Source organism: Gallus gallus, chromosome 15, assembly GCF_016699485.2.
Source record: "Gallus gallus isolate bGalGal1 chromosome 15, bGalGal1.mat.broiler.GRCg7b, whole genome shotgun sequence".
NCBI lineage: Eukaryota > Metazoa > Chordata > Aves > Galliformes > Phasianidae > Gallus > Gallus gallus.
Genome location: NC_052546.1, coordinates 4,879,185 through 4,906,727, shown reverse-complemented (window position 1 = coordinate 4,906,727; position 27,543 = coordinate 4,879,185). Strand labels below are relative to the sequence as shown.

At 39.7% G+C, this 27,543-nt stretch overlaps 1 protein-coding gene and 1 non-coding gene across 11 annotated transcripts in view; both read left to right on the top strand.

Moving 5' to 3' along the window:
• Positions 1-27,543, top strand: part of DNAH10 (dynein axonemal heavy chain 10) — a 52,891-nt gene that overhangs the window by 23,196 nt on the left and 2,152 nt on the right. For 4 of the 10 annotated variants that reach the window (XM_040648371.2, XM_040648374.2, XM_040648376.2 and 1 more), the window contains 42 exons: positions 162-350; positions 442-588; positions 1,294-1,485; positions 1,652-1,770; positions 1,941-2,099; positions 2,428-2,563; positions 2,680-2,802; positions 3,183-3,317; positions 3,622-3,838; positions 4,310-4,429; positions 5,344-5,489; positions 5,887-6,039; positions 6,662-6,922; positions 7,403-7,575; positions 7,941-8,034; positions 8,547-8,714; positions 9,023-9,211; positions 9,831-10,002; positions 10,846-11,049; positions 11,824-11,904; positions 12,308-12,505; positions 13,194-13,355; positions 13,918-14,092; positions 14,779-14,960; positions 15,962-16,098; positions 16,976-17,193; positions 17,594-17,815; positions 18,386-18,533; positions 18,743-19,022; positions 19,319-19,548; positions 20,081-20,354; positions 20,775-20,879; positions 21,371-21,525; positions 22,119-22,273; positions 22,443-22,626; positions 23,437-23,637; positions 24,800-25,009; positions 25,434-25,529; positions 26,164-26,335; positions 26,464-26,595; positions 27,055-27,266; positions 27,370-27,537. In XM_040648371.2, the coding sequence (XP_040504305.1) occupies positions 162-350; positions 442-588; positions 1,294-1,485; positions 1,652-1,770; positions 1,941-2,099; positions 2,428-2,563; positions 2,680-2,802; positions 3,183-3,317; positions 3,622-3,838; positions 4,310-4,429; positions 5,344-5,489; positions 5,887-6,039; positions 6,662-6,922; positions 7,403-7,575; positions 7,941-8,034; positions 8,547-8,714; positions 9,023-9,211; positions 9,831-10,002; positions 10,846-11,049; positions 11,824-11,904; positions 12,308-12,505; positions 13,194-13,355; positions 13,918-14,092; positions 14,779-14,960; positions 15,962-16,098; positions 16,976-17,193; positions 17,594-17,815; positions 18,386-18,533; positions 18,743-19,022; positions 19,319-19,548; positions 20,081-20,354; positions 20,775-20,879; positions 21,371-21,525; positions 22,119-22,273; positions 22,443-22,626; positions 23,437-23,637; positions 24,800-25,009; positions 25,434-25,529; positions 26,164-26,335; positions 26,464-26,595; positions 27,055-27,266; positions 27,370-27,537 (7,194 nt within the window). Of the gene's footprint in view, positions 1-161; positions 351-441; positions 589-1,293; positions 1,486-1,651; positions 1,771-1,940; positions 2,100-2,427; positions 2,564-2,679; positions 2,803-3,182; positions 3,318-3,621; positions 3,839-4,309; positions 4,430-5,343; positions 5,490-5,886; positions 6,040-6,661; positions 6,923-7,402; positions 7,576-7,940; positions 8,035-8,546; positions 8,715-9,022; positions 9,212-9,830; positions 10,003-10,845; positions 11,050-11,823; positions 11,905-12,307; positions 12,506-13,193; positions 13,356-13,917; positions 14,093-14,778; positions 14,961-15,961; positions 16,099-16,975; positions 17,194-17,593; positions 17,816-18,385; positions 18,534-18,742; positions 19,023-19,318; positions 19,549-20,080; positions 20,355-20,774; positions 20,880-21,235; positions 21,526-22,118; positions 22,274-22,442; positions 22,627-23,436; positions 23,638-24,799; positions 25,010-25,433; positions 25,530-26,163; positions 26,336-26,463; positions 26,596-27,054; positions 27,267-27,369; positions 27,538-27,543 lie in introns of those variants that run through there. The other 6 variants (XR_005840131.2, XM_040648372.2, XM_040648373.2 and 3 more) reach the window with 6 other exon arrangements.
• On the top strand, positions 14,991-15,062 carry TRNAA-UGC. The gene has a single exon. It is a non-coding gene; the product is annotated as a tRNA-Ala (tRNA).

Sequence of the window (27,543 nt, the reverse complement as noted above, 5' to 3'; positions counted from 1 at the left end):
ATAGAAAATAGTAATTAAATGTACCTACATTAATATCTAAAGCTGAATTTTTAATACATTGTCCTAAGTGGGTGTCCCAGTATTGCTGGTTTTCTCTTTCAGCAAATGATAATATTTCAGTTCCAAACACACATTGTCCTAAAGTTTTCATGTGCTTTTAGTTTGAAGGACAAGAAATTAACCTTGATAGCCGAATGGGCATTTTTATTACAATGAATCCTGGTTATGCTGGCCGGACTGAACTCCCTGAGTCTGTAAAAGCTTTGTTCAGGCCTGTGGTTGTTATTGTACCAGATCTTCAGCAAATCTGTGAAATCATGCTCTTTTCTGAAGGATTCCTTACAGCAAAGGTAAGAAAATTGTATTGCTCTCCATACTCTTGTATGCATGCTCAGTGTTCGGTTGTGACTTCACATTTGTGATTATTTAACTCTCAAACAGGTCCTTGCCAAAAAGATGACAGTGCTATACAAGCTGGCAAAAGAACAACTTTCTAAACAACATCATTATGATTTTGGGCTACGGGCCCTTAAATCAGTGTTGGTGATGGCTGGGGAACTGAAAAGAGGATCACCAGACCTCAGTGAGGTAGACTTGCCACTTAGTTACCCTTTGCAGCTCATATTTTCATTGGGAATAGTATACGTTTACACACTTGCTGTAGCTTGTCTGCATTTGGAAAAGAAGAATTGGTCTTTTTTGTCTTATTATTTTACTGTGTTCCTATTGAGCTTCATGATGCCCTCTGCCAACAAGATAGCATCAGAACTAGGTAGGGAAACCTATAAAAATGAGGTGTTTTACTTCATGTGTGCTCTTGATATTAAATCCATTATGCACCACTGTTTATCCTGGATAAATGGCAAAAACTACTTTCTGAAGATAATACCCAAAGTGGGTGCTCCATTTGTGCCGTTGTTCATTTTGTAGCTCGAGCAGTATAGTATACTTATAAATGAAAACTTTTCAATGCTGCATTGACTACAGAATTTGGGAATGTTTATAAAACAGTTGGTTATTTTAGCATCCAAGTGGGGAAATTAAAGAATGACCACTCCAGCCATATAGCATTTTGTTAATATAGTTGAAAAGGGCAGCATATTATTCTTAACTATTGGTCAAATTAATCCTTTTAAAATGGCCTCTTTTCCACTAGTAACTGAAGTCAAGAAAGCATTCCCAAAGCTGTACTAAAGTAATTGTGCAATCATTTTTAGAGATATTTGAAATTACTACATATTAGACAATTGGTTAGCTGTTTGGTAGTGATTGATTCTGCTGTATTTTGTCTAGGAGGTTGTACTGATGAGAGCTCTACGAGATATGAATCTTCCTAAATTTGTGTTTGAAGATGTACCTCTCTTCCTTGGCCTAATCTCTGACCTGTTTCCTGGCCTGGACTGCCCTCGAGTCCGCTACCCTGACTTTAATGATGCTGTAGAGCAAGTGCTGGAAGAAGGGGGTTATATTGTTTTACCAGTTCAGGTATAAAAAAAATGTTAGTTTCCTGAGTTTTTGATGTAAACATTAGGCTAGGTATGCATTGCTGCACTCCAGAATGGTTCCAGGAAAGCTTAGCAGATGTAGACCAGCTGCTGATGTCCATAGGCTTATGGATAACAGTCTGTTGAATTAATATGTATTTTTTCAGGTGGATAAAGTTGTTCAGATGTATGAGACAATGTTAACTAGACACACTACAATGGTGGTTGGGCCTACTGGAGGTGGAAAATCAGTTGTCATTAATGCTTTGTGCCAAGCCCAGAACAAGTAAGTATACAGTTTGATGCATGGAAATTTGGCTGTAAAATGGCATCATTCAGACTTGTGTAGTCATGTCAAAATCATTAATAGCTAACCATAATGTATGCTTGGGTTATCATGAGATGGTATTGTGTCATTATAATATTGCTTTTCTTGTTTTCTTGTTGTATTTCTAGGCTGGGATTATTGACAAAGCTTTACACACTGAATCCTAAAGCTATGTCTGTGATTGAACTATATGGGATCCTTGACCCTACCACACGAGACTGGACAGATGGAGTCCTGTCAAACATTTTTCGGGAGATCAACAGGCCTACTGACAAGAAAGAACGAAGGTAGACAGCTAGAAATTACTGTGTTAACTTTTGGGTACTGAATTTTGTGTCAACTTTTATTTTTTTTAATACAATACAGAATATTTGATACTGTCCTAGTTCAGAAACACATGCTAAGTGAATACAAAGCATCTAGGAGGGTCTTTCTATTTCTTGTGAGTTCTCTGCCTCAGTGAGATGAATAGAAACTATGCAGTTATCAAAAATGCAGGGGAGGCTTCAAAACACCTGAACTGACATTGTTGCCTTTGATGGAATGTCTGAGTTCTGAAATTTGTGACTGAAATCAGAGATTAGTCACCATATCCCTTGGCTCCTGTATCCACAGGTACATTCTGTTTGATGGAGACGTAGATGCTCTCTGGGTTGAAAACATGAATTCTGTCATGGATGACAATAAGTTATTGACCTTGGCAAATGGGGAGAGGATTAGACTTCAGTCACACTGTGCACTGTTGTTTGAGGTAGGTAATAGTTGTACATGGGAGGGGTTAGATGAGGCTAGATCTACAGAGCCTTAAAAAGTAGTTACTCTGTCTATTCTTTAAAAGCATGATTATGTGGTATGATTATTTTGCAGGTTGGTGACTTACAGTATGCATCTCCTGCCACAGTATCCCGCTGTGGAATGGTCTTTGTGGATCCTAAAAATCTAAAATATAAGCCTTACTGGCAGAAGTGGACACAAGGAAGAGAAAACGAGGTGGGAATTTCTGCATTTGGTCATAGAGTATTTTTCATTAAATACCGAACTGTAGAAAGATGTGGAAAAAAAAACAAAACACAAAACATCTTTGTAAAGTCAGTCTCATCTTCTGAATTGGCTTACAGTTCACTTGTCATTAAGATCTGAAGTAAGACAGCTTAGTTACTATCACCTGATGAATGCACATCTTCAGCTGCTGAAAAAACAGTCTGTATAACAGTGTTAAATTTCTTAATTTGCCCATACCCTGTCATTGATAGAAGTGATTCCTGTAAGAGCAATCATACTTGGTCAGCCAGGTGTTGATGGGAAACTCTGCTTTCACAATCACCCTTCCACTTTTCTTGTGTGTAATTATTGTCCCTTTTTTCCCTCAGCAAGAGAGAATTGAATTGAATCGTTTATTCGAAAAATATGTGCCCTGCCTTATTGATATGATTACAGAGGGAATTGTGGATGGCAAACAAGAAGAAAGGCTGAAGACCATTGTTCCTCAAACAGATTTAAATATGGTGAGGAATAGAAAATAAAGGTTGAAAAAGTTTATCTTAGAAGTGGAGCTGACTAACGAAGACAAAAGTCTCCCAAGGAAATCAGGGGTGTAGTGTTTACAGTGAAATGTCAGTTTGCTACCAAGAAACAACAGAAACAGTCAGTTCCTTACCAGTGCTGTCCTGCTGTCATTAATACTTGTATCAGTAGATACATCTGTAACGACAAAATATCAGCAAACACTCAAACAGCTGAAAACATAGTAAGAGTTTTTACCTATCTAAATAGTGATTCTGTTCACATTTTTGACTTTTTTTACGACAGGTGGTTCAGCTGACTGTGATGCTGGAAGCTCTGCTTGGGGCACAACCTGATGATCCTGATGTTCTAGAGTGCTTTTTCTTGGAAGCCTTATATTTCTCTTTAGGTGCTTCTCTTCTTGATGCTGGAAGAGTTAAATTTGATAAATACATTAAACATGTTTCCTGTATGTCAACTGTTCATGATGAGAACATCCTGGCTAAGCCAGGGGAGCTGCCAGGTAGGATTTTATCATAACATACTCCAAATCCCATGGTTATGTTGGAAAAGTCTTGGTTTCCTTGAAGTGAGAACATTGTTCTTCCTTCCAGCTATCTGTCCTGATTGCAGAAAAAATGTTTGATGTTCTCTGAAGGACTGTCACTAAAACATGTGTAGAGGTACTGTTGCTCGCTGACCCTTAGCTACTGGCTTACCTTCACAGAACAGTACTTTTCTGTGTCAGCCAGAAAATGTAAACAGTGAAAGGAAAAACAAAAAGGGAAATGCAAACCATTAGAAAAGTGCTTATTAATTGATAATATGACCCAAGTACTGGATTAGGAGAACTTTGTTAGATGTCTTTCTGGGTTAAATGACAAGTGGAACAATGTTGCTCTAGTTGGTCCAGAATCACATCCTTTACTTTCATTTCAGTCTTATGAAACGGTAAAGTGTCATAGGAACCTTTCAACTGTTTAATGGTTTGCAGGTCAGCTGCCAACTTTGTATGACTTTCATTTTGATGGATTTCAAAAAAAGTGGGTACCTTGGATGAAACTTGTTCCTGAATATATTCATAATCCTCAAAAGAAGTTTCTTGACATCCTAGGTGAGTGTTTTATCAAAAAAGTGACAATGTGCTTATACTGTATAATATGTGAGTGGCACTTAACGTGAGGTATCCTCACTGTGTGCTGAAGGTCATCTACTCTTGTTCAGTTTCTTGTGATGACAGAAACCAATTTATTTAATGTTCTTGTCATGGTAGATTAGCAGGAATAGAGTTGATATTTACAGGACTGTGTAATAATGAAATGAGGAAGAACTTTTTTCAGTGCCTGACGCATTTTGAGAGAGTCAGAAGAGCAGAACATTGATTCCTTTTTTTTTTTGTGTGTGTGTGCGTACTTGTCCAGAAACTCTGAAAAAATCTCACATCACTGGGTCAAGTGCTCAGTAGATAAAAAATACATTTTTAAGGCCATTATATTGGTTGTTATTTGAAATACTATATAATGATGACAAGTGCTTTTCATAGCTAAGGATAAATTGGTCCAGGTTATTTTATAGTAAGATTGAGCAAGCACAGATTAATTTCACTGACAGAATAGGTAATGGTGTGGTCTATAAAATTGTTCCTGATAGCAAGCTATTCACATAGAACAAAATTCATCTCTTTATGGTTCAGGGAAAATTAAGTCCTGATCCAAATATATCCTGATTACGTCCTTGGAATAAGGATTACATGGAATTTCACCAGTCTGTGGCCCTCCTATGTGGAGAATTAATTTTCTCTCATGTCAGTAGGAGAAAAGAACCCAATGATAAAAATTGAATAGTGGTGGTTAATCAATTAAAGATTTTCTTCAGCCTGGTTAGTAAGTTGATATTTCAGGTTATGTCTTTGTGCAACCGCATGTTAATTCTTTGTGAATCTGATCCAGCTGTGCTCTACAAATATAAATCCCCCTGGCTGCCCTGCCTTTTATTTTAACCTGCTGTTCTATTCATGATCTTTTTCAGTGCCTACAGTGGATACAACACGCACTACTTGGTTGCTGGAACAGATGGTAAAAATAAAACGCCCAGTTGTTCTTGTAGGTGAATCCGGTACCTCTAAAACAGCAACGACGCAAAACTTCTTAAACAGTCTGAATGAAGACCTTTATGTATGTATGAGGCATTTTGCCTTGTTGTTTATAAAGCTGCATTTTCATTTTGTAACCTTGTGTTAAATTTCTGTTCTGAAGCCTGAGCCTGTGGGTAGCAGTATTGACTTTGAGACCTCTTGTGGGTTCAGAGATCTAACTGCAAGCTCAGGCCCAAATTGTATGAATGATATGAGAACTCTTAAAGAACAGGAATATTTTGTTCTTTTACTTTATCAAAGATTTAAGAAGAATTTTACTTTTTTGGTGTGTGTAATTCAAGTGAGTAACTGAACCAGAGGAGTGTTTCTGGTATGTCTGGCAATTTAATACAAAGAATATTTTCTAGAATGCTCTAGTTTGGAGGGAGGAAAAAAAAGGTAAAAATCCATTCTTATCTATTTCGTCCCCTTTGCAGCTTCTCCTAGTGATTAACTTCTCTTCCCGTACAACATCAATGGACATTCAGAGAAATCTAGAGACAAATGTAGAGAAACGATCTAAAGACGCTTATGGCCCTCCTATGGGAAAGCGTCTCATTATTTTCATGGATGATCTGAATATGCCGAGGGTAAGCTGCTGCTGGTTAGTAGGGTATTTTAGAAACATTTGGGGTGGCGCTGATGTCATCCCTTCAAATACAGATCCAACTGTACAAAAGGAGTAGATCTTATATCGCAAGTCAAGGAGATTCATGGAAGTACATAACTGTTTTTTAGTTTGGGAACTTCAGAACACTTGGACTTGCATGCAGTATGGGGTATTTTTGTGTACTGCAGTATTTGTTCTCTAGATAAGAAATATTTCCTTTTGAATCACTTCTTATAGAATCATGCAATTGCTCAGGCTGGAAAAGACCTTCAAGATCATCAAGTCCAACCTTAAATGGCATTAAAATCATTTCCCTGTGGCCTAATATTGGTTGCAGGATGTTTCTTGTAGATACCGTCCCTTTCTCTTTAGAATTGGAGCAGGAAAGGATGTGTGTTTTTAGTTTATATTGGAGAAGAGGCACTTTTATTGTATGAGACATTGGAATGAATGTTCACAGTCAGTGCCAGACCTCTACTGAATGTTACGTAGTCTGTGTATTGCTGTCCTGAGTAGGGAGCACAATATTTTTGTGTTTATGGCAGTATTTGGCATGTTGATATACTGTGCTCTAAATATCTTGCTGCTTTTGTGTTACCAAGGTTGATGAGTATGGCACACAGCAACCCATTGCCTTGTTGAAGTTGCTACTAGAAAAAGGTTTCTTATATGACCGCAGTAAGGAGATGAACTGTAAAATGCTCCGAGATCTGGGTTTTGTTGCTGCCATGGGGAAAGCTGGAGGAGGTCGGAATGAAGTCGACCCTCGATTCATCTCACTCTTCAGTGTTTTTAACATACCTTTTCCTTCTGAGCAATCACTGAATTTGATCTACGCCTCCATCCTGAAAGGCCACACTGCGGTAATTTCACTGTTGTTAAAGGATTGCTTAACAGGTTTATTTTGAAATATACATTTATTTTTGTGTTCTTTTAATTGACTGAAGCTAGTTGAATCATTTAGGTGTGGTTCCTATAACCAAATGCACAAAGATCGGAGAGCTCTTTCCCAAATGACAATGAAAAATTCAGTACAATGCAGTAGGCTGCATTATTATACAATTAAACTGGAAAATCAAGAAACAAAAGAGTAGTTTATTTTTTCTCATGTGGAAACACTGTGGAAATTCCAGTAATTGAGTGTGATGTTATTTTCAGTGAAGATGGACTGTACCCAAGAGATTTAACTTCTGTGTGTTCACAGGAATACTGCACAGGAACACGAATTTCTAAAAATGTTTGCTCCAAGTTATTTGAAAAGCTGGAAAGCAGTGTATGTTTGATAGTACTCAATTTTCTGTGGGCAGTTGCATGAAAACATCTCTTTTTTCTCATGTTTGTAGGTGTTTAATGAGTCTATATCAGCCATCTCTGAGACCATAACAGTATGCACCTTGGAGCTTTATAAAAGGATTGTCTGTGACCTACCCCCTACTCCTTCCAAATTCCATTACATTTTTAACCTGCGAGACCTTTCCAGAGTCTATAATGGACTTATTCTTACAACCCCAGAGAGGTAAGAATATAAAAATGATTTTTAGTTGTCCTTTACCCATTTGTTTAGATAAAGCTGGGGGAAGATGAGGTAGCTTGGTGTATGAAATCAATCACGTCTCATTGCTTTTCATTAAACCTTCACCAGAATGAGATGATGTTCAGGAACATCCTCTATTATGATACTACTTTTGATGACAAATGCTACTGCATTTGTCTTTCTTTAATAAGATACTTGAAGGTAGTGATGCAATTTTTTTCATCTTTATGAAGAGAGGAAAAAAACAAAAACAAAAACACTGCTAAAAGAGTTTTTAAAAAAATCAGTCCAGACTTTGATCAAGATCAATTTGTTTCGGTCAGTCTGATATTTTGATATTAATGCAGGTTTCAAACAGTCACCCAGATGGTGAGAGTTTGGAGAAATGAGTGCCTGAGGGTTTTCCATGACAGATTGATTAATGAAGCAGATAAGGCTTTGGTGAGTAATTTCTTTCAATTATTAGTAGTTACTGAATATCACTGTTGCAACTAATTTGCTACAGCAATATTACCAACTATTACATTCAGGCCTTGCAGTCATACTGCAGACTTGTCTAACTACTGTGTTGCTACTACATTATCTTAAAATACAATCAGTGGAGTTTTATGAAATAAGGTAACCATGGCAGGCTAAGTGAACAGGTCTGCTGAAGGAACAGAAAATGTATTTTTTATTTATTTATTTTTTAAAATCAGGTATATCCCTTTCTGTCTTAAATTTCTGCAGTCCATTGACTTGGATGGTTCCCAAACTTCCTATTGGACCATTTTGTATCATAGAACATAAAGGACATTGTGGTCTGGTTCTTCTGGTAACATTGCCAGCTTCCACTCTTAGAAATCAGTCAGTATTTGAGCAAGAATGTGCATTATTAATATCACTTCTGAGTGTTCTTGGACTCAGAAATACCTGCCTTGTTGTGTTGCCTAACTTATTTCTTATACTCAAAGGTACAAGGACATATCAAAAACCTGATTGAAGAGAATTTCAACGATGAGTTGGAACAGGCTATGAGGGATCCTATTCTTTTTGGAGATTTCAGGATGGCACTGAATGAAGGAGAGCCTCGTATTTATGAAGATATACAAGCCTATGATGTGGCAAAAAATCTCTTTCAGGTAGTGTGCTTCAACTTGGAACTGTGTGTGATTTTTGTGTCTTTGCGTGAGGAAGGGTAAGGAAATTGCATCAAACAAGGTGAAATCAGTTCTTCTATGCACACGTACAGCAGTGTGCACAGAAGACTCTCATTTGGCATCTGCAGTAATGGAAATTGAGGGTCAGCTATGGAGTTTGCAGTGCTTTCCAATTATTTATTTTCCTTGATGACCTTTTCAAGAAATAATGCGGCTAAATGGGTTGTTATTTTATTAATGCTATTGTTTCCTTGGTCTCCTAGCAACATTCTGATCACCTTTCTCTGCAGGAGATTTTGGAGGAATATAATGAGGTTAATCTTAAAATGAATCTAGTTCTTTTTGATGATGCTTTGGAACATTTAATCCATGTGTATCGCATCATACGGATGGATCGTGGCCATGCCCTACTCATAGGAGTTGGAGGCTCAGGAAAGCAGTCTCTTACGAGATTGGCTGCCTTTACGGCTGGATGTGAGGTTAGTGTCTGTGTGTCTTCACAGAGAAAGAAGACAAGGAAAGCAATGGTGGGATGAGGATTAAATTGGATGGGGATGAGAGGAGGAGGGGAAAGGCAGCCAAGATAAGATCAGGCTGGCAACTCTTTCGTGTGAAGAGAAAAACAGATTGCTATGAGGTCTAGGCTGTGGGTGATCTAGGCAGGAAGTTCTCATTGCTTGAATCTAGATTTTGGCACCGGGGGACGGAAAACAAGGATGGGTTTTGGGGACAAATCTTATAGTACCTAATTATGGCTTCTGTTGCTTATCTGTGCTACAGCAGCACTGTGGTGCTTCTCAAGGAACCCTATCGTGATTGATATTGTAATATTTTAGATAGGAAATCTTCTTCCTTCTATAAGAAACTGTTGACTTGGAGGGGAAGAATGAAAAAGGAGGGTGAATACAAAGGGCTATCAAATTTCAGAAATGCAATCCTGTAGGTTTGTACAAATGTAATTGTTTGGAAAGAGTGTAGCACATGACGGATGGGGGCCAAACCAAAACCTTTCATCCAATATAGTTCAAATTGAGTTTCAAAGTTACTATTATGTCTTGGGTTCATCTGCGTGTTCTTAATATTTGTTTGCATCCTTAGGTATTTGAGATCATCTTGACTCGGGGATATAGGGAAAATAACTTCCGAGAAGACCTGAAAAGCTTGTACCAGAAGCTTGGTATTGAGAATAAGTCAATAGTCTTCTTGTTTACAGATGGCCATGTAGCAGAAGAGAGTTTCTTGGAGCTCATCAATAACATGTTAACTTCAGGTGACACACACAGCTTGAATTACTGCCAGTTTAGTATCTGCTTGTGACTCAAGTGCACCCTTGGTCCAGCTTTTACTATTTCACTCTGTATTCTCTGCTGCTGTAGTTAGTTACACCTTTCAATTCTACCTGAAATTATCTTCGCCTTAATGGTGGCTTTTTGACATCATATTGTCATTTATATGCATCTGGGGAGTACAACTTCAGTTGTGTTTAATCACAAGACCTCTTTTCTCTCATTTGCTTTTAAATAGCATTCACCTGAGCAACAACAGCTGCTTGTATGTATATCTTAATCTATAGTTTAGTGTCTTTTATTGTATGCCGCTGGCAAAGATTAGCAGCAGCTGGCACTGTGTGACCATCCTCTCTATAGAAGTTCATACAGAGTCTGATTTGAAAATGTTATCCTTTTCTTGGTATGTTTCTCTCTGTTCTGTTCTGCTTATGTCAGTCATTAGGTAACTTATGCAATATGACCATTTGATTGAGAGACTGAAAATGTGATTTGGTGGTTTCTAGACACTAATGAATATTTTTCTTGCTTGAGTAAAAGCATTTTGTGTTCTTGTGACATTTTGTATGTGTTGCTGAAGCCCAAACAAAACCAAAGCAATTATTCCTCTAAATCCCCTTGCATCATCTGAAGTACTTCCTCTATATTGTCCATTATGGGTGAGGAGGAGGAGAAGCACAGAGATTAATAGCTTCACTTAGAACTGCCCAGAACCATTTTTGCTGAACTAGGTTTAATACTTATCACTCTAGTTTCCCATTTGCTCTGTCCCCAGACATATGGTGACAAGTTGTTCTCACTAGCATTCTTCTGTCTATATGTTACAGGAATGGTGCCAGCCCTTTTTGCAGATGATGAAAAAGACAGCATACTAAGTCAGATTGGAGACGAAGCTATTAAAGCTGGTGTGAACCCGGCTAAACAGAGTGTCTGGCAATATTTTGTAAACAAATGTGCAAGCAATCTTCATATTGTCCTGGGAATGTCCCCAGTTGGGGACAGTCTGAGAACGTGGTGCAGAAATTTCCCAGGTATCAATTATATACACTGCTTTGTCCCTTCCCTGTCAAACACAGGTTTCTAGGCAAGACAAAATCTCCAGCAGACTCTCACAGCTAAGACTAAGTGGAGCAGGTTTAATGATTACACGTTTGCATTATTTTTTCCAGTTCACTACCATGTATCAGTGGGTATTATTGACTAACATTTAGCAAATCAGTTCATTTTCCAGCTGAACTGCTAGAAATCAATTAGTCATCCTCACTGAACTGGAAGTATACAGACTGCCTATGTCTATAGCCTCTCCTCTATAGTTTACAGAAGAATGTGTCCTATTAAATCATTATGAAACTAGGATATGGTGGTAAGAGAAACATTTTTATATCCAAGGCTAAAAGAAGAGTGGGTTAAGAAAGACACAGCTAAGAGAAAAACCACCTGGGCCTGGTGTATGCTACTGCAGAACAGGTGGCTGAAAGGTGTCCTAAGAGGACTGAGGATACACACAAATTGAGGTGTACTGGTGGGAATCCCAGTGCAGGCTTTATCTTGACTGCATCCTATGGAATGGTATATAGCCTAAAAAATAAAGCAACAGGTTTAGCAGGACACAGATGCAAAGGTGATTATTTACTATCAGGATGGAAGTACTGGCTTTGTGGTAATTATTGTTCGTGAGTAGGAGCCAAATAAGACCAAACCTGAAAATTCTTGATGCGAACAAAGTTAAGCTTAGGGCAGTCTGGCAGATTAAGATGTAGTTTTACAAAGAAACTTTTCAGGCAACACTATGCTTTTATTTTAAGGTCTTGTCAACAATACTGGTATTGACTGGTTCTTGCCCTGGCCCCCCCAAGCTCTGTATGCGGTTGCCAAATCCTTTGTTGGTAAGTAAGATATCAATATTTTAACCCACTAATCCTCGGTTTGGCCTAAGAAATATATTCTTTGCTTTGACTTTATTGTAGATTTCATCTCACTTTCCTGTTGTGGGTGCTACCATAGATCTACAAGGATGATGCAGTATCCCAGTAAAAAAAATGGTTTTGTTTGTCAGTGTCTTACTCAAATAGGTTTAATAGAAATGGCTAAGATTCAAGCCCGTAACTCTGGAGATGATGTGACCTGGCTATCAGGATGCCTTTGTACTCTTCTGAGCTCTATCTTGGCCTTGTTTTTTGTCCCAGGAAGCAGATTCTGTGCCTGGCTTAAGTAGACATTAAATAAAGAAGATGGTAATTGACATACCCTTAAAAAATTTATTTATTTATTTATTCTGACCAATTTTAGGAAGTAACACACGCATTCCAGCAGAGAGCTCCAAGATGGTGGTTGAGCACATGGTTGTGGTGCATGAATCTGTAGAGATTTTCAGCAAGAGATTTCTGCAGAAATTAAGGCGTAGTAACCATGTCACGCCAAAGAATTACCTTGATTTTATCCATATGTATTCAAAATTGCTTGAGGAGAAAAATGAGTTCATTTTAGGTAAGACTGTAGATGTTTTCTCCTTTTTAATAAGTGATTTAAGTACTAAAAAAAAAAAAAGAGGAAAAAATGTATAATATGATGAAAATGGGTGTAGATCCCAAATATTACCCATGTTATCCAAAAATAAAGTTATCGATATCTAGTTTTAATGTTGGATTAACATCCTGGCCACATATGATTGTTTGGATTCTATCTAATGTTGTGTTTACCCCAGATTCTTCTGTGAATGAACCTGAGCCAGGATTTCCAAGCCAGACACTCTTCTGCTCGAGGAAGGGTGGTTAGGTCTAATGACAGTTAAGCCTAACTCAAGGTTTGACATTCTTCCTCAAATAGCAGTTCTTATTCATACTTCTGTGAGTACTGAAGTATGCAAAGAGGATCAAATATCAACAGTGCAGTAGTGAAAGCAAGTAGAGGTGCAGGGCCACTTATTGGCAGCGCCGGTGACTTCAATGCTGTCCTGTGTGGGAGGCTTATGAAATAAAAAATCTTGCACAGTGATTTTCCTGTCATAACTGAGGTTGTTCTGTAGCAAAGTGTGCCTATAAGCATGTCTACCTTCTGTGACATTTTCTACTGCTGTGCAATAACAAGGAATCAAAGAATAAAATAAATAAATAATAATAATAATAAAAATAATAAATAAAAAGGAATAATATTTCTCTCTTTTTTTCCTTTCTAGTACAATGCAAACGGCTGGAGGGGGGCCTAGATAAACTGAAGGAAGCTAGTGTGCAGCTGGTTGAGCTGAACAAGAAACTTGCAGAGCAAAAGATCGTGCTAGCAGAAAAATCAGCTGCTTGTGAGGCTTTGTTAAAAGAGATTTCAGCAAACACAGAAGTAGGTAGGTTGTTTACAACTGGTGAAGTGTCCTTCAGGCTAGGCAAGGCTTACATAGTCTGTGTTGGGTTGGAAGCTACTTTAAGAGCTCCAGATGCTTTTAGAGATGACCCTCTTGTTTTGCCTGTGCTGATGTAGGATCTTTGTAGAAAACTAGGTCCTGCATTCTAACCAGATTGACATCTTTCCTATATATTTTGTCTACCTTACTTTGTGCACCTCAATATTATGCTTTCTGGCCCTTGTCTTCCCTTCCTAAGGTATAAGGAGTAATGTGAGAAAGAGGCATTAGCAAGAAAGGGATCTTCTGTTTCAGAAATGCTTTTAGAAGAAAGTCAGAGGGAAGCACAGTAGGAAAAGAGATTATCTATGCTTTGTGTGGAACACTAATGGTATTCCCATCCTGGTGATGGATGGAGCCTTGTAAACATTGGCAAGCTAGAAATAAAAGGGTAGTGGTTTGGTGGTAATTTCTGATTTTGAGCCAAAAGCACATATATAATTAGTACATGTTCTGCAAACAAATTTGAATAATCTATTTACGGTCCTGCTTTTACAATTCTTAGCTGAAGCAAAGAAAAAACTGGCTGAAGAAAAAGCTACGGAGATACAGGAACAGAATAGGATTATTGCTATGGAGAAGGCGGCTGCTGAGGCAGCTCTGGCTGAAGTTATGCCTGTTTTAGAAGCTGCCAAACTGGAGCTGCAGAAGCTTGACAAGTCTGATGTTACTGAGATCAGGTAGTTCATTTAGATGTACAATAGCATAAATGCTTGGAAATTCACTGAGAGATTGTTTTAGAGTCAGCCTCACTTTCCTCATGGGCATAGTGCATGGGTTATGATCAGGACATCAGTTTCCCAGGTGCAGCTGTCACAACAGAATCCTCTGATTCCTGGCCCAGGACTTCTCCCCAGGCCTGTTCTTTCTATTTTCAGCGATGCCTTGATAGCATGAAAATGTACTTTTCTGCTGAATTACTTCTCTTGTTTTTATAATACATTTTGTATTTGGGGACAGGTATGAAAGTGCATGCAGTCCTTGGCTCTCCCCAAAATAGTAAGAGCTTTTCATTCCCTGTCACACTTATCTACTTTCTGTTCTGTGATACATCTCTGGATTCTTTCAGTACTACGCCTCCCAATGAACAGCTGCCCGATTGCACGAGGGGAACATATGGATCTTGGTTTTAGGCCTTTCACTGCTGAAATTCCATAGTCTCTTATTGATCAAATTGTTTGAATGCAACAACCAGTTTTGAGCCCTAATTTAGCTAATTATTTCTTGTTTTGTCTGGATTATATTTTTCACTTTGTTTAAAATGTCTTATTTAATAGCTGTTATGTTTCATTAGCAGTCTTAATGGGAAGCACAAGTCTAGCATCATGTTTTGTTTCCTCCATTGTCTTCTTTACTTGTTTTCTAGGTCCTTTGCAAAACCCCCTAAACAGGTGCAAGCTGTTTTGGAATGTGTTCTTATAATGAGGGGGTACAAAGAATTAAACTGGAAGACAGCCAAAGGAATGATGTCAGAGGCAAATTTCCTGCGATCTCTGATGGAGTTGGATTTTGATGGAATTACTTACGGCCAAGTGAAATCTGTCCGAGGTAAATTATTGACCAGGGCAAATTATTAACGGGGATGTAGCTCAGTGGTAGAGCGCATGCTTTGCATGTATGAGGCCCCGGGTTCAATCCCCGGCATCTCCACTTTTGGAGCTGATACTCTTTAATATCTCTGTCAGTGACGCTGACAGTGCAAACTTGCCGATGGCGCCAGGCTGTGGGGTGTCCCTTCCAGCTCTAACAGGCTGTGGGGTGTCCCTTCCAGCTCTAAGGATTCTGTGTTTCTATCATTCTGTGATTCTATGACCTGTACACTTGGAATGAAAGGAACGCCTTGTTAGCGTGATTAGCCATGTCCATGGCAATTCTTCCGGTGCTGGTTAGGAGGGTGAGTTTATGTTGTGCTAAGGGACAGCACTGTCTGTGGTGCTGCAGATGTTGCTCTTTTGGGTAATTGGATTTTTCAGAATGCAGAGACCTTCTGCACTGTGTTACATCCAGTCCTCACACTTTGGTTTGGAGCAGGCAAGAAACAAACAGGACAGCTGAGCAGGCCTGCTGTTCTGCTTTTAGATATTCAGAAAGTAGCATTATGGTCTTGATTGCTATGTGGCAATTGAGATGTGATTTGTACACAGTGAAAAGAAGATAAGCTGTATATAAAACTGACGAGTCAAGCTTTGCAGATGATCGCAAGGATGTGATCCAGAGTAGTTCCATTAAGAGCTGAATTTTGCACTTTTAACAAAATGGTATCTGACTGCTGTAGAGAAAACAAGCCATGGCCATGAGACAAGCTGGAAAAATGAATGCACTGCTTTTTTTTTTTTTTTGAGAAGGAGCTTGAGAAATCACTAGCAGTGTTGTTGTATAGTTACAGTCCCGTACCTTCGTGGTAAGTTCAGAATCGTTTATATTCTGACAAATGATTCCTGTTATCTGTTACAGTACTGCTCAATATTGCTGAATGGAAACCTTATTCTCTGAAGATTTCTGCACTATAACTTGGCTCACTTGCAATATCTTTGTCTTTGTCCATTTAGCTGTGTTAAAGAGTCTTAATACTACCTTCACTGAAATGGAACTTGTTAGCAGAGCTGGCCTGGGAATGCTCAAGTTTGTTGAAGCGGTGATGAGCTACTGTGATGTAGTTAGAGAAGTCAAGCCAAAGAGAGAGAAGGTACAGTGTGTGAATTCAGCCTCTGAGGACGATGAAACATGATGCTCATCAGAAAAATAACACTTGGTGATTTCACAGTGAGAAGTCTCTGGAGTGCTTCATTCATAAGAGGTGTTTAGAAATATTGCAGCATGAGTGAGGAATGTACAGTTATTACGTGCTGTGTCTGTTGTGCTGTCATGCTGTGGTATGGGTTCCCATCCACTCTAGTGCTGGAAGGAGGTGAGAGAAATGTGGTCAGGTGGAATTTGATAGGCTATCATGGTCAGAAAAAACAGTTCTTAGCTGTCTACTGAAAACATGCTTGAAATCAGGTGACATTTGGACAGAGCAAAGCTCTGTCACACATCTGTGCCCTGTGGGCGCAGACCTTTTGATTAACATTTTTTAGAAAGACTGGGACCTTAGCTGTGTTATGAAGGGAAATCTAATGGCACTGGGAGAATTTCTAACAGAAAACCTGCTTAGATGCAGCTGACTACTGATAAAAGTATATTCACTAGATGGTGGGTCTGACTACTTTTAAGGTCTTAATATCACTGTTATTAAGCAGACAAACCTCCTTTTTTGTCTGGGATGATAGTCTTGCTGACCTCTGATGTTGGCAGGACTGCTTACATGCTGAATAGAGCTTATGTGTTGAGAACTCTGCTTTAGGAAGTTTGTCTGCTTTGGAACTGCAGTTTCAGACTATGAGGTAAATGTTTAGGAGAGGTGGATGAGGAACAGTGGCAGTTATTTTGGCTTACACCATTTATTACCATGATGCTTTAAAACATAAGATAGCCAGGAGGAAGAACTTGAGATTTCTCTCCAAAATCTTTTCTCTGATAATACCCTTTTTCCTTCAAATACCCTATTTTCCTTCATAACATAGGTAGCAAGGCTAGAACGGAACTATTACTTAAGTAAGAGAGAACTGGAAAAGATAAATGCAGAGCTATCTACACTTCAGGAGGAACTTAAAGCTTTGGGGAACAAATATCAAGAGGCAATAAAAGAAAAGCAACAGTTACAAGAAGAAGCAGAGATTATGCAGAGAAGATTGGAAGCTGCTGACAAGCTCATCTTCGGCTTGAGATCTGAGAACAAGAGGTAAGTGTAGATTCAAAGGGGAATGTTCTTGACCTCAGAGGATCATTTGCCAGGAATAAAATCTATCAAAATGAGATATTTTGGATGATTTGGATTTTTGGAAATGCCTTTCTCTGATTTTTCTTTTTTTCTTCCTTCTGCTAGGAGTTAATATGCATTCTGACTACTCTTCATTAGATCTTGGAAAGTAGTAACAGCGAAATTTTAATGCAGAACAAAAAGGTTTACTAGGGTTACAAGGAAGATGGTTCAAACCTCTCAGTGTCATCACAATAACTGAGAGAACAGCTGACTGTAAATTCTGTGGTTGTCTCAATCAGTGGATAAAGTAGCAGCAGTTGGAAAAGAATCCCCATCCCCTGGCACAGATTCACCCAGGATCCCCTTCTTTTTCTGTCAGGTGGGCAAAGGAACTAGAGGAGCTCAAAATGCGAAAGGTGAAGTTGCTTGGAGATTGTCTACTCTGTGCTGCCTTTCTGAGCTATGAAGGAGCATTCAGCTGGGAGTTTCGTAATGAGATGATTTATCAAGTGTGGCAAGAAGACATTCTTTCACGAGAGATCCCTCTCAGTCAGCCTTTTAGGTTAGAAAGCCTCCTGACTAATGAGGTGGAGGTTAGCAGGTATGTCCAGTCAAGAAGTTAGTGACTGCTGTTTGTGAAATCACGAAGTGGGAGTCTGAATCTGTAGCACAAAATTGGCATTGTGTGTTGAAGTGTAGGTGGAAAGACCGTTTTACGTCATGCTACAAAGATGGCAAGGAGACAATTTTTTTCCTGGTTGGCAGAGGCTATTTGTTATACCAAACCACTGTTCTTTAAAATACAAGGGCATTCACTGAACCTATACACGTACCTTTTTATTAGTAATCTATAATATGTGTTCCACCCAAGGCTTAACAGCAGTCTTTTCATTTACTGCAGTAAATTTGGAATTAAACCTATGGCCAAGTAACCCAAATTTCAGCTGCTGTGTGATTCCTCACCAAATGCAACAGTCTGCGTTTTGAGTAGTGTAGTTAAAATGTCTCAGTGAGTCCGTCTGAGTTTTGACACTGCTTTTGCAATCACATGCCCTGTATGTTTGCCTTGTGTTTCCAAGAGTATGCTCAAAGGATTGCATAATTTTACTGACTACTGAAATTACATGCTCTCCCATCAAGTTTTTGTTCCAGCTTGGTCTTTGCTTCCTAGGTGGGTTTCTCAAGGATTGCCTCCAGATGAGCTCTCCGTCCAAAATGGCATTCTGACAACATATGCAAGCCGCTTCCCACTCTGTATTGACCCACAACAACAGGCTTTAAATTGGATTAAGAAGAAAGAAGAAAAAAATAACCTGAGGGTAAAGATAAACAATAATTTAACCTCTTTGGGACTGATGGTTTGTTTGGGATATTGGCCAGCCTCAGTACAAGTGAAATAGTGTAACCAGAAGGCTGTGTTGCTTGTGTTTTTTCTCAGCTCCAGGATGGAATTTCATGTAGGACAATGTCACAGTCAGAAGCATAGTTGGAAGCTCTGTTTTCATATCTTTCCGTTATTCTCTTGCAGGTGTCTTCCTTTAATGACCCAGATTTCCTTAAACAACTGGAACTTGCCATAAAGTATGGAAGTCCCTTCTTGCTGCATGGTGTTGATGAATACATTGATCCTGTGATAGACAATGTCTTAGAGAAGAATATCAAAGTTGCACAAGGGCGAAAATTCATTGTCCTGGGTGACAAAGAGGTTGACTATGACAGTAACTTTAGATTGTACCTGAACACCAAATTAGCAAACCCAAAGTATTCTCCCGCTGTATTTGGGAAAGCTATGGTTATCAATTATACAGGTAAGCAGTGTGTGTTTATTAACAAAGTAGTCATTATGCTGCTTAGGGCCTGGGTGGTTATCTGAAACAACAAAACTTTAACATTTAATAGTCTCCCTAATACTTATCATCTGATTTAATATAAAATTCTTCTCACTTCTCTCTCTTCATCTGAAACACAAATGAAGATCTAGACTTACACCTGTCAGGTTAGGATGCACTGGTACAATTAATATACAGCTATTATCCAAGCCACTCTGTTGTCTAAAAGCTGTCCTTGTTCTTTTAAAAAAGGCTGTGTTGTGTTTTATCTGTAGTTACGCTGAGGGGCCTGGAGGATCAATTGCTCAGTGTTATTACGGGTTTTGAAAGAAGGGAATTGGAAGAACAGAGAGAACATCTCATTCAGGAGACAAGTGACAATAAAAACTTGCTGAAAGATCTGGAAGACTCTCTCCTTCGGGAACTGACATCTTCCACAGGAAACATGTTGGACAACATAGACTTGGTGCAAACCATGGAGGAGACAAAATCCAAAGCTACTGAGGTACCAGCTGGTTGTTAGGTTTTTTTTTTTTTTTTTTTTGTGGGATATATACTTTCTGAATCTCTTCTTTCTTTCTCATTGTGTTTCATTTTCTTTCATGAGAACTCTTCATTCCTTTCAGCCTAGTTCTTAGCTTTGAGAATGAATGTGTTGTATCTTTCAGTATCGAGCAGTATTTTTTTTGCATCGGAGAACACAGTCCTATTTTCAGGAAAGTTATTATTAGGACTGAAGTAACAGTTATTCACAGTTTTAAAACAAAAGTAGGTGATGTATTTCTTTCAGCTCTGAAACAATCTCTGTCTTGTATCAATTTGGAACTAAAATGGGAATTTGAGTTATTTGTTACTCAGGGAAGATGTAGGATATCTGTCCTTGGGGTCTTACAGGCCTTAGCTGGGCAAAGCCACCAATGACCTGACCTAGTGGTGGCAGTAATTGTTGTTTCACCATGGCTTAGTACACTAATTATACGTGTATATGAATATGTCAGTGCATTAATTATACGTGTATAAAATCAATGTCTGGCTAGGTGATCGAAAAACTTAATCTGGCTGCGACAACAGCGGCGGATATCGATCAGCTGCGAGATGGCTACCGACCAGCTGCCAGGAGGGGGGCCATTTTGTTCTCCGTTTTGTCTGAAATGGCAGTTGTCAACATCATGTACCAGTACTCTCTGGTCTCCTTCTTAGAGGTTTTTGGACTCTCTCTTCGGAAATCCATGCCCAGTCCTATTCTTGTGAAGAGGTTAAAAAACATCATGGATACACTGACTTTCAACACCTATAACTATGGCTGCACAGGTTAGTGCACTTCAATGACAAGCTGATACTCTGTTGTTCACCAGCTTTCAGCTGGTTTACATCAGAGAGGCAAATTATCAAACAATAACAAATTCACCGATGTTGAGGTTTCAGCATTGTTCCTGGTTTACAGTCACTCCCTTCTATCTGAAGTGTGCATATTACAACTTAAATGAATCCTTTCTTAATCCAATTACAAATGGCAAATTGCAGGTATGGATCTTACATTCCTGGGTATTTCTCACGATGCCATTTTGACAAACTTAGACTCGGTCTGTACTTCTGTAAGCCTGATCCAACCCCATCTTCAGTCACCTTGATCTTCGTGGGGTGACCAGATGCAGGATGTAGATCTAAGGACTGGTGCTAAAACTCGTGGGACTGGAACAGATTTTTGAAAATGTTGTCCTTTTAACATAGGCTTGTTTGAGAAGCACAAGTTATTGTTCTCCTTTAATATGACTGTGAAGATAGAACAAGCTGATGATAGAGTTCCCCATGAAGAACTTGACTTCTTTTTAAAAGGTAATGTGAACATATTTGTATAGAAATATACATGTGGTGGTAGCTAGAAGGTCTTGTGAAGATTGATTTTGACTAAGTATGAGTTGTGATAAGAGATAGCACAAGAAGTCAGCTGGAATATGTTAGTTTACATGGACTGAGGATTTTGCTATTGCTATTTTCACTTTGTTAAACAGTCAAGAGGTGAATCTCTTTTCACTATAAAAGCTGTCCAATCTTGTGTTAGCTACAGATAATGGGGATGTAACCAGATAAAATAATCTCTAGTTATTTTCTAACTACTTATCAATAGAAATGTTTGCAAAGATAAAACTTTGGCTTTTGCAAGCACTTTTAAAATGCTGTGTTTACTTCAGCAGACCAGTTTAATATCACAGTGCTTCCAGAAACAAATTTCCAAATGGTTTCTCTGTGTGATGGGACTGTATGTGTGGTCATGGACCAGAGAATTTACGACATGGACGTTCACTTTGGTTTCTGAATGTGACTAGGCAATATTTCCCTGGAGAAGAGTGCACGAAAGAAACCATATGCTTGGCTTCCAGATCAAGGCTGGGAAGACCTAATTCGCTTGTCTGAACTGTTTCCTCAGCAATTTGAATCTCTTCCAGATGATGTGGAAAAAAATCCAGATGTATGGAAAAATGTACGTGCTTTTCTGCAGTGCTGTTCTCTGTCCTTGTTTTTTCTTCTGGTATTAAATGTTCAAGTATGATGCAGTGTGCCCTAGAACTCTGCAGGAGGCATGTCACCACTGGCGCTTTCTGTCAAGGCACTGCTTTTCTTCTTGATCTGAGTGACTGGCTTATTTCCAGAAGTATTAGGACTCTTGTTATTAAATAACAACCCCCCAAAATCTTCTGTGCTGTACATATTTTATTTTCCAGTCATATGCCTTTGATGGATTCTTTGCCCTGTTCTAGTCAGTGGAATTTTTGCTGTAGATTTCAACAGTCAGTATTTCACTGTCATTTTTGTACTGCTGAATCACATGAGGGCTGCTCTGAGAGCAGTGCCTTCTCCCACGGCACCAGAGGCGGATAGTGGTGGAATGGCAGTAGAGGCTGAACCTTCCTACCAATGCTTTGTACTCAAAAAGCTGAACCTTTCTAAATTTCTTTGCAGTGGATTGACTTTCTTCTTTGTTTTTCTGGTGTCAAATTGTTTTTGCTTTTCCTAGTAGTTTCATTGATATATCCATTTGCTCAATCTGCATTGCCTCCCACCTTTTCTTGCCAGTGGTATGACACAGATGCTCTGGAGCAGATGCCATTCCCCATGCAGTACCAAAACAGTCTCACAGACTTTCAGAAACTCCTACTTCTGCGCTGTTTCCGAGTGGACCGCGTGTATCGGGCAGTGACAGACTATGTGACACTGACAATGAGTGAGAAGTAAGTCAATGGTTTGTGTATTTTGCCTACACAGTGGAGCATGTTTTTTCTCTGTATTATTTTCATGCGCAGTCTGAAATGGATGTTGATGTCTGTATTAAAGCCATCTTTTACACAGAATTGGTACTTTTTTTTGTAGAGCATCTCACTGTGCTTCTTTTCCTACCAGGTACGTGCAGCCCCCTGTGATCAGCTTTGAAGCCATCTTTGAGCAGAGCAGTCCTCGCTCACCGGTTGTTTTTATCTTAAGTCCCGGCTGTGATCCCATTAGTGACCTCATGAAACTGGCTGAGAGGACAGGCTTTGGAGGGGATAGACTCAAATTCCTAGCCATGGGACAAGGCCAAGAAAAGGTAACATCAGTGGGAGGGTTGGGACGTTCTGTGGGCACTCAGTTAGTGTGTGAATTGCACATCAAGCTTTTATTCTCATGGACTTGTCCAAATTTCCTTTCTGAACGCCACTGAAAATGAAGTTAATTTGTGCTTTGGAAATAGAATACAATTTGCCAACCTGGAAATAATGCGTTTCTGTAATGTGAGAGAGGCCATTTGGCTGCTAGGATGTTTTTATGGTTTTTATGTTCAGAGTGATATTTTCAGCTGTTAAAAAGTAGTTGAGCTGAGAAGTTGTTCTGTAGCCCTTCAAAGGGTCATCAGTGACTCTGTCCTTGTGTAAGGACATGGGTTGATCTGAAGTCACAGTGTTTGTTACAAAAAACAAATCCTGCTGCTCTTTCTGTCTTTCCTGTAGGTTTTTTTTTGTTATGGACCCATAGGCTTAAGCATCCACAGCTTAGCAGCTGCTGAATTTGCTGTGATTTCAGTCAATGGAAGTACTCTGAGTAGCTTCATTTAGATCACCCCTTGTTAGACTCTGATCACCATCCTGTTCTGGGCCACATACACTACTTCAGTGTCTTGAAATGCTTCAGTAGTCTACATGACTTTAATTTCAAAATGGATTAATGAAATAAAAGAGTATCTTAGCAACTGACTGTGATATTGGTGCAATTCCATTTATAGGGAGGAGTGTTCTACTATAACTAAAAGACTGAGTATGTTTGCTGGCAAGAGGAAGTCTCCTGCACTAACCCGTGAGAGTTGGTTTGCTTTCATGATAAAGGGAGTGTTACTCACAGATCGTTCTTTTTGTCTCTTAAGATTGCCCTGCAGATGCTGGAGAATGTGGTGGTTAGAGGAGAGTGGCTGATGTTGCAGAACTGTCACCTGTTGGTGAGGTGGCTTATCACTCTGGAAAAGGCCCTGGAGAAAATCACAAATCCTCACCCAGACTTTCGCCTCTGGCTGACTACTGACCCAACCGAGGGCTTCCCGATAGGAATACTGCAGAAGTCACTGAAGGTGCTGTGTGAGGGAAACCCCAGCGGGAGGGCACGTCCTGTGTGCTCAGCAGAACAGACTGAGTGGGGAGGAGCGTGGCCTGAATGCAGCATGCTGACTTGGGCTGTGTACAAGCTTTTTGTTTTCATTACCCAGATAGGTTTTTCATCATGTTTATTTTCTGGTGATTTTTTTCCTTTGGATGATAGCTGTTAAGCATGTTTTTTTCCTAGGGCAGTTATTCTAGAATAGAGCTTTGTGAGTAAACCTGGAGATGTGACAAATGCTCTTTACATTCATTCAAATGCTGCCACGAATGTAGTGTATCCACTACAGATACCCAGAAATAGTCGGGTCACTCCTGGTGCAGAGCTGAGGTCTGTCTAGCCTGGCAATAGTGTCAGTGGAGCAGACACTGTAATAGGATAATGGTTTCCAGTTGCTACTTCAGGCTGCAGCATTTATCACAAGCAGGCTGAGCTGATTATTTTGAAGGCACAAGCCATGATGCAGTTCTGGTTTTCTATTTTGTGACTGCTTTACTTCTGCTGTGGTGAACCAGTCCTGTAAATGTAACAGTTTTATTTCATAGAGTTGATGGCAGTGGTGTATCTGATCCACCCAACGTGTGCTCTGGTTTATCAGTGACAGCTCTGGACTGTTCACCTCAGCACTGCTTCATGCCACAGTGGGGAGAAGTGAGCACGAACGTATTTTTTGATTTAAGATTGCACACATGCACCTTCTAGGTCTAACCATGGGCAGCAAGAATAAACGTTTTACAGCACTGTGACAGTGTTGCCAGGAAGCTGACTCTGCTTTCATTTGATAATTAGAAAAGTCATGTTAAAGACTTAAGCCATCATAGTGTTGTGGTATGTAGGACACAGCAAAATATGTAAATTGCTAGTAATATTTCAGTAGATCTAAAAGTATGATAAACCATTAATCTTTCCAATAACAGCTATTTGTAAAATAATACCAGGTTTCTCTTCACATCTCTGCTAACCTCGATAAAAGGTCAGGTGCACATCTTTACATACAGAAAAGTCCCATATTGGTATGAATTTAGAAAGCTGATCAGTTTTTTCAGGCTTGCATCGTATAACTGTGCATGATACATTTACTGTTTATTTTCTTGATGCTATTCAGCAGTTGATGGTGTCCCTGATTGTTTTGATAGGTTGTAACAGAGCCACCGAATGGTCTGAAACTGAATATGCGAGCCACCTACTTCAGAATTCCCAAAGAAGCCTTGGAGCAATGCCCACATCCTGCCTTCAAATCCTTAGTCTATGTGTTGGCATTTTTCCATGCCGTGGTTCAGGAGAGAAGGAAGTTTGGGAAGGTTGGCTGGAATGTACCTTATGATTTTAATGAATCTGATTTCCAGGTAAGAAAATAATGGCCACAGCTCTCACGTTCTTGAGTTGCTCAAATTACTTTTGAAAACACAGTCTATCCAGCTTCAATCCTTTCTTGCAATATAATTTATATTAACCTTTTTTTGTTGTTGCTGTGGACTCACGTAGCCTCATGATCTTCTATGATGTCAATTTTGATCACACTAAGAGCACAAAACTTAATGAGATTCTCAGTCATTTATGTTTGTATTTATGTATATTGTTTATATAAATGCATTTATTTTATAACCCTCCCTTATGGGTTTCTTTCCTTAACAAGATGGGTGCTTTCTAATTCGTTTTGTTGAGGAAGGAACTATTGCTGGTTTTCAAACAAGAACTGTGTTAAGTAAAACCATGGATGTGTGTAGCTGATTTTTGAATCTTCTCATCTTGTTTTAACATCTTTATTAGGTCTGCATGGAAATTCTTCACACATATTTGACAAAAGCTTTCCAGCAAAATGATGATAAAATCCCTTGGAGCAGCCTCAAGTATCTTATTGGAGAGGTGAGTGCCTACATTGTCACTAAATAATCCCTGAGCTGTGTTATAACATTGGGTTGGTTCAGAATCTCTTCTGGGCAGTCCTGAAACTCCTGAGCAAGTCACTTACTCTCACTGCCTCAATAACCAGGGGCCACTGTGGTTAATTACATAACAGGGGACTGATGATGCTTAATTCTCAGAGAGCCTTTGGGATCCTCTGAGGGAAGGCACTGAGCAGCACAACTTTACAGTACTGTTAGTGCAAAGGAACGTGACTGATGTGAGAGCTGTGCAAACAGGTATTCCTAAAGCAGTGCAGTACTTGCTATGTGCTGTGTAGCAGCTGGCTGGTTCAAAGTAGCTGCTGTAACACAAAATCTTACAGGAAGTTGTTCTGATTTGGCAGCATTTAATCACAGCTGATCCTGAGCTGGCACTGAGGAAGTTACTGCTGGACGTACGTAAATACATCACCAAGACTGGCTATCAGGAGTGGCCCAGAGCAGCTCCCCTTGAGGAGCTAGAGGAGGTCTTTGAGACAGCATTATACTCACACTGTGCAGCCATTGCAATAGCAAGATGTTTTGGACCTTACTTTAAACTGTATTTGCTGCCTCAAAAGCCAGTGGTATATAATTAGTGTAATTATTTCTAGGTCATGTATGGTGGCCGTGCCATTGACAGCTTTGATCGTCGCATTCTGACTGTCTATATGGACGAGTACCTTGGTGATTTCATATTTGACACATTCCAAACATTTCATTTTTACAAAAATGATGAGGTTGATTACAGGATTCCCCAAGGGACTGTAAAAGATGACTTTGTTGGTAAGCAATGCTTTCTCTGTCATGTAAATTAGCATTAAGTAAAAGAACTCTACTTAGACTATGTGTGGTCTTGTAGCTGTAGCATAACATATGCATCAATATGAAGTAAGTGTGTTTTTGTATTGCAGTGGCAATAGAAAGTCTGCCCCTCGCTAATACTCCAGAAGTATTTGGTCTTCACGCCAATGCTGAGATTGGGTATTACACACAGGCAGTTCGTGGTATATGGTCTCATCTTCTTGAGCTGCAGCCTCAAACAGGTACATCCACCACCACTTTGGACTGTTTTTGCAAATAGGAACTAACGACGTGGTGAACTGCACTGCAGGGATTGTGGTACCAAGCATGCTGCAGCTCCACAGCAGCGGTCTGGGTCCTTTGGAGTCCCACAGGCTGGCACTGAGGAGGAGTTGCTGCAGCAGCACAGCTGGGCTCTGCCTGCCAGCACATGTAATGGCCTCATGGAGAAGAGGCAGCAGTGAGTGAGAGGGAAGGAAAGCAACTGAGCTGCTGAGCCCTGGCAGCAGGGAAGTAGTTGAGCACATGCTCAGAAGCATTGGGCATGCAGGGAGTCTGCTGGTGCAAAGGTCAGTGCTGCATGGGGTGGGTAAAGAAGTGGGTGCCAGGCAGAGAGTCAGCCTTCAAAGTTCTCTTATAAAAATTAATGATAGAGGGGATACTTTTTCAGATTTAGTCTCATTAAGCTATTTTTGTTTCAGGTGAATCTGGTACAGGAGTTAGTCGAGACGAATATATTGCTCACATTGCTAAGGATATAGAAAACAAAATACCAGAAGTATTTGATCTTAACAAGATACGGAAAGGTTTTGGACTGGACCTATCCCCTACAACTGTGGTGCTGTTGCAGGAATTGGAACGTTTTAATAAACTCATCATTTGCATGGCAAAGTCATTGGCTGAACTGCAGCGTGTACGTAAGAGCAGTGCTACCGCTGCTCACAGCAAGCAGATGCAATCAACTGGGGCTTTAATTGCCTCAGCTCTGGCACTCAGCACTGTCACTGTCATTCCAGGCCTTGGCTGGGGAAGTTGGAATGAGCAGTGAGCTGGACGATGTGGCTCGGGCGCTCTTTAACGGACAGATTCCTGGCATCTGGAGGCGGCTGGCCCCCGACACGCTAAAAACACTCGGAAATTGGATTATTTTCTTCAGAGATAGGTATAACCAGTACAACACCTGGGTGAGT